Here is a 12,123-nt window from a genome sequence, read left to right on the forward strand (position 1 = left end):
TTTAAAAAAGTGAGATTGAGGGATATTACACTTTTCTTTGAGGTCATTAAATTACGTAAGAGTGTTCCCATTATAAAGATCTGTGATCTTTCTGATGCCTTTTTGTGACTGCTGTCTGAACCCCATGTCTTCCTTCCCTGGTTTGAAAACTGCATTCCCCCAAATAGGAGTGAAGCAGGACAAAGCAGGAGCTTCTCCAAGTGCATTCTGTACCTGATTACATACCAGTAGAGTATTTTTAACAAAGGGGTTTGCAGTGAGTCTCCTCAGATTCCTGCAGGTATCGGAGTATAGGTATGCACCTAAGCCCAGTCCCTCTGCAGCTAATGATTCAATTTTTGCCCATGGCAAATATGGCTGTAAAGAGAATCAAGAAGAAATGACCCCCAACTAGGCAAACCAGTAATACCATAATAAGCTAGGTAACTGTAGGCCGACTCTGTTGGGGGGCAAGTGGAACAGAGTGAAACAAAAACAGAAATTTAGGAAGAATGATATTTATATGGCCTATCAAGGCTCCAACTATTTAGTGACTCATTCACTTTCTCTGTAACTGGATTGTAATCGGCTGTGACTTACATGTTAGACTGTGGAGTAATGACAATGCCAAGGTGTTTAAATCCCTTGACTGTGTTGACAAAGAGATGGTGGATTACAGGATGCAGCCTTTCTTGAGTATTAAGAAAAAGAAAGAATAGATGATTGAGATTTATTTACTCTATACCCTGAGAATTTTCCACATCTCTCAATTAATTTAGTTAGGGCTGGAATAGAATTACTAAGGTTGGTCAGAAAGAGACGATCATCTGCGTAGAGTGCTATTCGGTGTACCAGTTCTGTTGTTTGGATTCCTTTGATGATAGGGTGGCATCTAATAGCCATAGCAAAGGGTTCTAACAAACAGCATCAGCGACAGAGGGTAGCCTTGTAGAGTTGGGAGGCATTTCTTTAACCTTAAAGCTAGACTTTTAACGATTAACTTAATGTCTGTGTTTTTCCCCATGTTCATAAAATGATTGATTTAACCTTATTTAGCTATTTTCAGCCTTGGCAGCAGAAAGGGCATTATATTTAGCCCTACATGTTAGAAGTTGTTGGTGGGTAGTGTTTGATGTATCTAAATAAGCCTCCCTCTCTAAACTGTTTCTTTATCAACTCTTGTAATTCCGAATTAAATTTCTTAGATTTTCAGCTAGTGTAACAAATTACCTGTCCTCTTAATATAGGCTTTGAATGCCTCCCATCTTGTCAAGGCCATCTTTATTGTGAAATAAAGGTCTATGAGTGAACCGACATGTTCTAAACAACTAGGATCATGAAGCCATTTGGGGTGTAAGCGCCACCTTCGCGGTTCTTTTGTCATGTCTGAGTATTTGCAAATGAGAGACACCGGACCGTGCTCTGAAATAATGAGGGGGTCATGCATACAATCAATAACCATGGGAAATATATCATTAGAGGTTAAGAAAAAAGTCAATGAGTATTCTCTGTTGGTTGGTGTCGGGGAAGTGAGAATTTAATGAAAATTAAATGGTCTGAACCCAGCGGTCTTAGAAATTGATGCCCTTGTTTATTACTGCCCGGCACTCTGAATACCGAACACAAATGACGCCAATTACTAAAACTCCTCACTTAGCATGGCCGGATCTAGAGGGGGGCAGGGGTGGGCATTGCCCACCCAAATTTTCTGGCCAGATGCATGTGTAGGCTATATCTGTCAGAGTAGTTACGCTCGTTTGGAATCCTGTAGACGAATCACTTTTTTCTGCCCCCCCAGTGTCAGTATCATTGGCTAGCTGAGCGATTTCAAACTGTTCCGATTTCTGATTGGTTGGATGGACACTACAAAACGGAGACAGAAAAATTAACTGACAGTTCTACAGTGCATGGCTCTTGATTGAAGACTAGATCATAGCAACATTTTTCTCATATATGTAATTTAAAATTGAAATACTAAAAAAAATCATTGTACATTTATGTTTTGACAGTTTTACTATTATTGGTTTTGTGTTGTGCAGTATAAGGGACGTTTCTGGTGGGGTTTAGGACATTGGCGACACCTAATTTAGGACACCTAAATTTCATCACAGCACCCCTAAATAACAATAATAATAATAATCATAATATTAAATATTATTATTATTATTTTCTGAAATCATTTTTAGCCCTTTAACGTTATATTATGTGAACTTGTCTGTAGAGACGGGACACGCAGTTGCAGATTCAAATGGCTTTATTTAAACAGGTTTATACCACGGCTTGGTTAAATACTTGTTGATGATTGGCTGGAGGGGTGTGCATTATTCCCTTCCCCATTATTTCACTTCAGGGTAGTTAACAGCCCTCGCCATGGGGCCGCATCACACCTCTCTGTCGTGGTTTATTTCCATAGAACTGAACCGCCAGTTGTGCTTTATTCCTTACTTAGAAAGTGTATGGTTATAATTCCAAGGTGTGAATAGTGTCAAAGAATATTAGCTGACGTAGTTCGCTAGAGATTATTGCCTAATGTTAGCTTTCTGAGCTAGTCTGCTTTCAATTTAAATAGTTTCTTACCTGGCTAAATTACGTGGAGGACTTCTGATATCCTACAGTCGAACAGCCAAGCAGCGATTTCTGGTTCCTATTAAACAACTTTCTGCTAATGCAGCGGCGGCTGCTCCAGAGTCAAAGGCACTGGGTCCGACGCCTTCGCATGAAGTGCGGAGTTCAAGTAGTGCATTTTCCGTGCCCACTCCGCATTGACACATGATGTTCATAGTTCATGTATATATGGTTAGTTCATAATTACTTCAGGTAGCCTGGTATTTAGTGCAAAACTCACTTTTTGAAGGTTAAGCCAAAGTAATTGAGAAAAAATGTAATAACACATCGACATTTCAACTAAATGATTGGCTGTAGCAGATGACCTATCATCAACAAATATTGGCAGACAAGCCATGTTCAAACACCCTCAGTAGGATGCAACATGAAGCGGGATTTGAACCAGAAACCATTCAATTCCCTATCTGAGATACTGCCACCCCTTATATCTTTCATTTCTGTCAAGTTATAGGCTGTTGGTAGCCTATAGGCTGTACTATGCATTTTTTGATATGCTGTAAAAAGAAAATTATGCATTGGTGAATAAAAATTGCCCACCCCAAAACTATGATTGCCCCCCCAGTTGGGGAAATCTAGAACCGGGCCTGTCACTTAGCCAACATGTAAAATAATTGAACAAATTGATTTAATTTAACAATTATTATTAAAGATATTAATTATCAATTAAATCACTGAATTCCTTGATAGGAAATGAGCAGTCTGGTGGATCAACCTTTGCCAGAAGTGTACAATGACAACTGGAATAAATTAAAAAGGTTTATTGAGCAGGTGCACTAAGACAAAGACAAAATTCAAAGTGCGGGGTACAGACCTGGTCCACCAACTTAACAGACACGAAATTCCAAAAATACATTTACAAAACAAGAACATGGATGGATCACGGAATGGATGAATGAATGTGTGAAGAGAAAATCACCCAAGCCAATTGCTTACCTCTTCCAAGGAAGAACACAGGAACCACTCACAATAGCAGCAAAACTCCAAAAGGAAAAATCCAACAAGTTGCAGGAGAAACTGAGCCACGGACTGGATGGCTGAATGGATGACTGAATGTCTGGCTGAGCATAAGACTGAGCATAGGCAAAAACTGAGCAACGAGGCCTGTTCTAGGCCTGACTTAAGAAGAAGCTCTCTCCACCTCCATCACCCATGCATAATTAATTTTATGGCGGGGGAGTGGCTGGAAGTTTCTTCAGGGCTTAATTTAACGCTTTAGATCCAAACATCTGGAAATACCAGATATATTTTCGGGATTATCATTTTTACATTCAGCTCTTGATGAGCATTGCAATGACACCAAGCTTAATTGGCATAGGTTGAGAGGAGAGAGTTGGCCGGTTGGCTGAGAGGGACTGGTAAAATGGTGGTTTTGCAGCTATATTGAGAAATACCCATGTTATCACACAACATTGGGTTTTCCAAAATTTTACCCATGACATGAGGGTACAGTTAACTGTGGGGTATAAAAAGGTAAGTGATCCGAACATGTAGATACACACACACACACACACACACACACACACACACACACACACACTGATTGTGCTCAGGAAGGGGAGAAGGGGGGGGGAGAAGGCAACCCCTGCAGTAGTGGTCTGTCAGGATGTTACTGTTTTTAAGAAGTAACTTTAAGATTGGTTAAAAAGGCAGAGTTCTTTAAGATTATATTAGAAGTATCTGGCACCTGAACCTCTTTCAGATTAAATCAAACATGACTGTGGCCACCATTTAGCCAAGGTTTCTACATCTGAGGGGCAAATTAATGCTTACCAATACGCAAAGCAGGCGTACGACGCCCTACTTCCGCTTTTATTTGGCAAAATCAAATGTGAATCGAACCAGTCAATCATTAGTTTGAGGTTTTAAGTATCTGAATGGGTTTTATGTGACTTTTTGCAATATTAAAGCAATAGGTGCTTATTTTAAGTAGGTATGTGACCTGTGGTCACTGATTTTGGGGTATTTATGGTGGTAGACCATTCGCTCTCTTGCCTGCTATGTGTGTGTATTTGTTGACTTATCTGCCCTTGGTCTGGTCCTGAGTAATGAAGTGGACCATAAAAAACCCAGACCAGGGCAAAGAACCATAAAATGCCTGGTGCTCTCCCGACAGTTGGCTATAATCTCCTCTAGGGGTCACACAAGTTAAGTTCTTTCATAAGGTAATGAAGTTTTTTCCTGCTTTGCATGTGGGAGGTGTCTATACCTAATGATCTGTCAAGGTCAGGTGAAAGTGTACAATTAAAGTCCCCTGCAATCAATAATTTCCCCTGAAATGAGGCCAAAAGTAAGAAGAAATTTTCAAAAAAGCCAGAGCAGTCATTACTACATTGACTCATTTAGCAGACGCTTTTTTATCCAAAGCGACTTACATAGGTTACAGTTCTTTACAAAGTTATCCATTTATACAGCTGGATATTTACTGAGGCAACTGCGGGTTAAGTACCTTGCCCACAGGCACAGCAGCAGTGTCCCAGCGGGGATCGAACCGGCAACCTTTTGGTTACGAGTCCTGCTCCTTAACCACTATGCTACACTGCCGCCACAATTACTAGCGATAGCCTTCATGATGTCTTCTTTGCGAGTTGTAATAGCACTAGCCTTCAGTTAGCATTTCCAAGGAGGATTGACTAGCAGTCAAGTCTTGTATTCCACAGTTTGTGTTGTAGGCTTCTTTTTTGTTGTGTGAGATGTCATTTTTGTTGCATGCAATATTACGTAGACCAAGATTTCTGACTGATTTAAAAGTGATAAGACTATTCAAAGTAAAGTAAAATGTCGAATGCAGTGGGAGCAAATGTTAATGTGGGGGTTAGCTCGTCACCATGTTGCGATTCCAAATATTTCCTTTTTGATTAAAAATGCTGCCCATGATGTTGGGAACAACACAGGCTATAATACTACTGGAAGGGGAGTGTATTCCTACTTGACACTGCTATATTCTTTGAACATTTGTGTGTACATAAAAGCAATTTGTCATTGTAATAGTACAGAGAGTCATCAAAATCTGGAAACCTTCAGAATTCCTTAATCAAAGCATCACTCTCAGTTTAAGATCAATCTAATATGTTTGATGAAATGTCCTTTCAAATGATGATGGTGTCAGAGCTATCTTCCATGAAAAATACTGACCAGAGACACACACATCTCACATCTTTTTAAACAAAAATTGTATAGGCACTGCTAAAATACTTTGCATACCTTTTCACCAACTAGTGGTAAAAAGGTATTAGCGGTTAAAGGTACAGCTGCCAGGAGAGACATGTTCTTAGTCACAGTTACAGTTCAATGTGTCAGGGTTTCAGAGACTGCTTCTCGCAACAACCAGCAGGTGTCCTCGTAACAGCCTTTCTGGCCCGGTTACCTGCTGCTTCCCCGAGCTTCCACCAGAGGGACTGTCTTCCTGTTTGCACCTGTCCTGTGTGTGCCTAATCTTGTCAGATTGTTTTCACATGTTTGTAATTAGTCTCTGTGCTTTTTTTTCTATTTAAACCCTGACTGTAGTTTTGTTCCCTGCTCAGTCTTAAGCTAGCCTGTGTTGTGTGCCTCAAGTTTGCTTATTGTTTGTAAAGATTCTTTGTCTTTGGAAACCCTTGCATGTTTTGAAATGATCTCTGCATTTGGGTCCCTCCTGCTCAACCATTACCCAAAGTTTCTGTAATTCATAAATCTTTTTCTGGTCTTTCACAGGAGGATGGCAATTTTGTCATCTATGGTTGGAAGCCTATCTGGGCAACTAACACATATGGCAGAACTGATGCACAGCGCCTCATCATGCAGGAGGATTCCAACTTGGTCATTTATGATACAGCAAACAAACCAATATGGGCCTCAAACAGTAATAAGTGTACAAATGACAGTCGAAATCGCTTGTATCTGCAAAATGATGGCAAGCTGGTGATTGAATGTAATGGCAAAGAAATATGGAAATCGTGAACTGACATAAATAGGTGTCCAGACGATTTAAACTTTATGTTCATATTTTGATAAATTGTCGCTCTTGCAAAGTAATTAGGCTTCAAGCCAAAGGTCTGGATGGTTAGCTAGGCTAGCAGGAATGAGGAACAATTTATAATACTTTACACTAGTGCTATAATCATGTATCATGTACCATATGACCATTTGCTAAAAGGTGAATAAAATTTTTAAAAATTCTCAGTGAAGTTACATGCCTGTTTTATCATTATATTCTGCTACTAGGTCGTCACTATTGTTAATTATCTACAGCTTTATTTTTATCTGTCCTTCCTTTTTCCTGTTTTTTTTTTCATTGCCATAATTAGTATCAGATTTCCTTTTAAAATGTCTTTCACATCAATATTGCATATCTGACAGTATTTTTAAAAATGCTTCATTTGTGCGTTTTACTACGCAGTTTGGTCCACAGTGAGCTGTATCATTGGTTTTTTACACCTAACCAGAGTTGAGTCAACAGTATGTTGAGACTCTTCAGTTTCATACATTTTGTAGAAGATATGTTTTGTTGCATTCAAGGCTCATAACACTGAAGTAGGCTGTCTGCCACAAAGTTCACCTCTTTCAAACAGTTACCAATGAAAGAAAAGAATGAGAATATTTAACATTTCTGACATTTTACTTCTGTTGTCATAAACACACATCATTATCTATGAATGATAAGGAGTGATTTTATTTAGGATGCATGAAGGAGCTACAAATCAATAGCTTGTTTCTGCACTGAATCATGAAGGGCCATTACAAATTACAAAGACAGACATGGAGACTTGCAGACTTGGACTAGGTTTTCCAGTATTCTCTTACTCTGTCAACCCCTTACCTTCATCATTATCTGGTACAGAGAAACAGGAAATAACATGCCTATGGATCCTGTCACCGTAATTAATCTTCTACACAAGAGGGGTCTGTTTTTCTATCTGGCATATTTTCCTCCTTAATATCACTTCATTTAAAGGTGTCTATAAGTATAAATAAACAGTGCACGAAAATCTTGTTGAGCAGCACAATTTATTTTTGAGAGTCATATAAAATGGAGTCCAAGCACTGATAGCCAACAGCTTTGAAACAAATCAATAGAGGGTAAGTTGATGGTCATCACTGAAAACCGTAGCAGTAAAAGACGTGAGAGCAGACTTCCCGTGGGGGAGTTTTCCTGGAAGGGAAAGGAGGTAATAGCAAACAGACTCAGGCGCAAACAGGCTAGAACAGGCCTAAATTTGTGCCAATGGGGGCTGCGTGAGTCACCATCTTGCCCCACTTGTGGCGTAGAGTGGAGTGCTCAGTCACAAATGTGACAGTCGGATATAACACCATAAATTAATGTGGTGAACCTTTCAGGAGGTTATATCCGGAATATTATTAAGGTTATTTTATAAAAATTGTAACAGCAAATCAGACAGGAGTAATTCAGACAGTATTTTGGAAATATTAAAACGCCTTTTTTAACCTTGTTATTTTAACATTCACAGTAGAAATTTGAACACTAGATGGATGGTAATCATCATAACCAGGACAGCATTAGCTATCAAAATTCACTTAGGCCAGTCTAAAGAGCATGCAGTTATGGTCATTAATGGTATACATGTGATCTTAAAATTCAAAAGTTACATGCAATAGTAGGTAAACTGAACTTTAATTACTGTCTATAGTATAACTATGCAGCCACTGCCTTATATTTTCAATTAGGGCTGGGCGATATGGCAAAAAATATGATCATGATATTTTTTTCCATATTGATCAATATCGATATTTATCATGATATACATGGGTTAAAGATCTCCAGCCTCACGCCGGAAATCCGGCGTGCAGAGATTTTAGATCAGGCAATAAATTATTACTAGCCTATACGAGCTCTGATATTACCAGACCGCAATGCAATTTTATTAAAAACAATCACTAACGTGGTGTTCTTTCAGATGAGTTTTAACCAATGGTAGCCTGTTTCACCTCCTCACCCCATTTTGTCTGGACGCAAGCTTATTTTCTGCTTTTCTTATTTTCTTCTTCAAACACCTGGGTTCGAGGCGTGGGTGACTGCTCTCACCCTTCGCTACAGCAACGTACTGGCATGAGAGCACTGTTCTTATCCAATCGGCAAATAGTTTCAACTTTCTGTGAGGTGGTGTCAGGAAGTATTTACGGGGACTGTATCACTTGATTACTGCAATATGCTGGTATGCATTCAAATAGACGGAGCATGGAAGCAAAACTTGTGAAGGTTGGCGCAGACACAAGCACAATAGAACGGGGGGTGAAAAATAAATGATGATAACCTTGGCTGAAAACGGTAATGACGGACAAATGTTCGGTGTATGTTGTCACAAATTAAACAAGCCTGGGAGCTGCTTTGCACTGTGTGTTCGGCAACAGGTATTGTCTCGGCATGACGCAGATCCCTCACAAAAAGCAGCTGTTCGTTATATGTCAACGTTGCCGGGAGCTGTGGCCACTATAGCCTAACTGCTGCCGCTTCATCCATCCAAGACCGCGTGTGCAATCATGAAGGCCGAATCCGGGACAAGCACAGCTTATTCTCGGCAGAAAAGCACTGCGAAATGTGTTAAAATAGACAATAGTAGATTGTATATTGTACATATATTACGGTCTATTACGGACCACCACCCTGAAGGAAAAAGTTAGGCAAGCAGTGCTTGCTTTGCTCGCCCTGACAGCATGCCACATACTGTCTATAGAAATACTATAATGACCTCTAGTGGCAAAGTAGGTTAGTAACATTCTGTTGGCAAATACTAACTGGTGCACTTTAACTGGACTTGTTTCTGTGGCTCACCTCTCCAAAGACACACAGGTGTTCCTCCAGGACACAGGAGTCTATTGAAGATGGCACAGGGACACTGAGGAGTCAGGTCCAATGCACAACCCAGGATAGAGGGGCTCAGTGAATGTGGTGTGGAATGTGTGCAGGAGGGTCAGTGTATCAGAGGAGACGCTGTAGAAGGACAGAGTGCCGGCCAGCCAGTCCAGATACACTCCTACTCTGCAGGAGGGGGATGGAGGGGTAGGTATGGGAGTTTCCAGTTTATTGTGCCAGGCAGAGTAGTTGCTGGAGGACCAACACCAGGACTTGTCATTGTGCCCAAGGAAACTATCGTCACCCCCACCTTTCCTGCTGATTCCTTTGTATGCCACTCCTATACGAGTCCATCTCCCACTCCACTCAGCCTCCCAGTAGCAGCGCCCAGACAGACCCTCCCTGCACAGCACTTGGGACCAGAACTCAAATCTCCCTGGATGATCAGGATATGGCTGCTGCACTCTCCCCCATGACACTTTCCTGTCCCCCTCTGACAGATGGAGCTCTATATGCGCTGTGTTGGGATCCAGTGTGAGTTGCCGGCCATCTGCAGACCAGAGAAGAGATCAATAGCAACTAGCAGGACTCTTTTCTTAATTTAAGTATTTTATATATTGTTTACTAGTCTTATGCACTCCTGATATTGAGAAAAAGTTTTCATTTCAGATTATGTTATAGAAGGATTCTGATAAAGTATGACATGGAAAATGCATTGAAATATATTAATCTTGTTTCCCAAGTTAGTGTCATTATAAATCATTCATGTAAGATAGAAAGTCCAATAATCATCCAAAATCATCCAATAAGGGAGGAAAGAAGTGACTTGAACTTTTATTTTCTTGAACTAACATTTAATATCTGTAGTTAGCATGATGTTTCTCTTGAAAACCAATAATTCATTAAAATGCACTTACATTTCAACAGCCTTTGTGTGATCCTGCACTCACCACCATGGTCCACACTGCAGGAAAACCAGAAGAACAGACAGTGATTGAGTGACACACAGTCTGTGAAGTGCAGTGTGGAAACTCAGAGCCCTGTGACAATGGGAGAGCTGTCACTGTCAGGACTTTCCTGTTCTCACAGTGATAGTCTTTTTGTCATCTTGTAGAAAAAGAATTGCCAAGCTGTGTTCATTTCAAAAATAGTATTAAATAAATTCACAAAGGTAGATAAAAAACATGAATGATTGTCAGGCTGAGCTGATTAAGTTATGCTGACTACCAATTGTCAGAAGGTTGAATGAAATCATACTTTACCTCAGTTTCTGCAGTTTACACTTGGGGTCTTCCAGTCCAGCAGAGAGTGCTCTCATCCCTGAGTCTCCTGGGTGATTGTAGCTCAGATCCAGCTCTCTCAGGTGTGAGGGGTTTGAATGGAGAGCCGAAGCCAGAGAAACACAGTCTCTCTCTGTGATGTTACAGTCTGACAGCCTGCAAAGAGAAAGAGGAAAGGTCTTTACCCTCCCAGTTCTGAAAACAGCTTTTCTTGAAGGCAAAAGATTATGAATTGTGTGTGAACAGTTTTGTGATAAATACTGTATCAAGAAGAGAGTAAATTAAGAAAAACTGAAATCGGCACTCAACACAGCAACAAATTTAAATCCTGTAAGGTATGTGTCACTGACAATTTCATATCAATCTACCCCTTTCCTCAAGGCCTAAAAGAACTGACCTCAGTGTCTCCAGTTTACAGTGTGGATTCCCCAGTCCAGCAGAGAGCAGCTCTACTCCTGAATCCTGCAGGTCATTGTCACTCAGGTCCAGCTCTCTCAGACTGGAGGAGTTTGAGCTGATAGCTGAGGCCAGCACTTCACAGCATTTCTCATTGAGGTTACAACAATTCAGCCTGGAAAGGAAATCATGTCATATCAGATAATTCCACATTCTTGCCCCCACACAATCTCCAAGGGGTCGGCATGGCTTTCCTGTCAGGTTGTGACTGGGTGTGTTCTTGTGTGTCTGAACCTCTGAACTGCACAGTAATTACTGCAATCTACTTATCTTTCTTATCATGTAATTATGTAAAGAGTCCGATAGTAGACTCCATCCATATGATGAAGGTGTATTGTTTCCACCATACCATAACTGATATGGCTGGGTTTGCAGATCGAGAAAGATTTTTTTTTTTTTAACAAATGATAACATTAATGTATTCCACAGAGCAGGACTGTGAGCATTGAGGGTAGGGAAGAGGTAATCAGTAGGCTTAAGGGCAGATTCAGTGATGGTGCAATGATCACAGTAACCAAAATTCTTACATGCATACGGAAGTCATTGTAGACCAAAAGTATACCCCTTCTAACAGAGCTGTTCTTTTTGCCTTTTTAACCAATGCTTTCAACAACCGAAACTCTATCACAGAGCTATTTGTGGACTTCCTGTTGGCCCTTTGACCATTGAGAAATCATCAAACAAAATGTATAATTATGCCTGCAATATAACACCATTCTTCCTGGTTGTTCGGGACAATGGCGAGGGGAGTAAACATCATCACTTTTATCTTGTATTGTTATTGTTGGCGCGCATTTTGTAGCACAGTGTCAGTTAGGTTTCTGGATTGTTACAGGCCGTGGAATAAAAATTGTTTCTGTATGGTTTCATTTGTTTAATGAGGGGTTTCCTACACTGATCACAAATGAGGAACATAGACAGTAATGATTGAGCTTATGTTGAACTTAATCCTTTTGAACCTGTGCATATTAAGAACATCTGCTTTTTCATATACAT

The 12,123-nt window shown here is 40.3% G+C and overlaps 1 protein-coding gene across 1 annotated transcript in view; it reads right to left on the reverse strand.

Moving 5' to 3' along the window:
- LOC118773253 (NACHT, LRR and PYD domains-containing protein 12-like) overlaps positions 1-12,123 on the reverse strand; it is a 45,397-nt gene that overhangs the window by 25,837 nt on the left and 7,437 nt on the right. Inside the window, exons 8-9 of the mRNA XM_036522106.1 lie at positions 11,069-11,242; positions 10,654-10,827 (exon numbers count right to left, since the gene is read on the reverse strand). Of these exons, the coding sequence (XP_036377999.1) occupies positions 10,654-10,827; positions 11,069-11,242 (348 nt within the window). The remainder of the gene's footprint in view (positions 1-10,653; positions 10,828-11,068; positions 11,243-12,123) is intronic.

Source organism: Megalops cyprinoides, chromosome 2 (genome assembly GCF_013368585.1).
Source record: "Megalops cyprinoides isolate fMegCyp1 chromosome 2, fMegCyp1.pri, whole genome shotgun sequence".
Lineage (NCBI taxonomy): Eukaryota > Metazoa > Chordata > Actinopteri > Elopiformes > Megalopidae > Megalops > Megalops cyprinoides.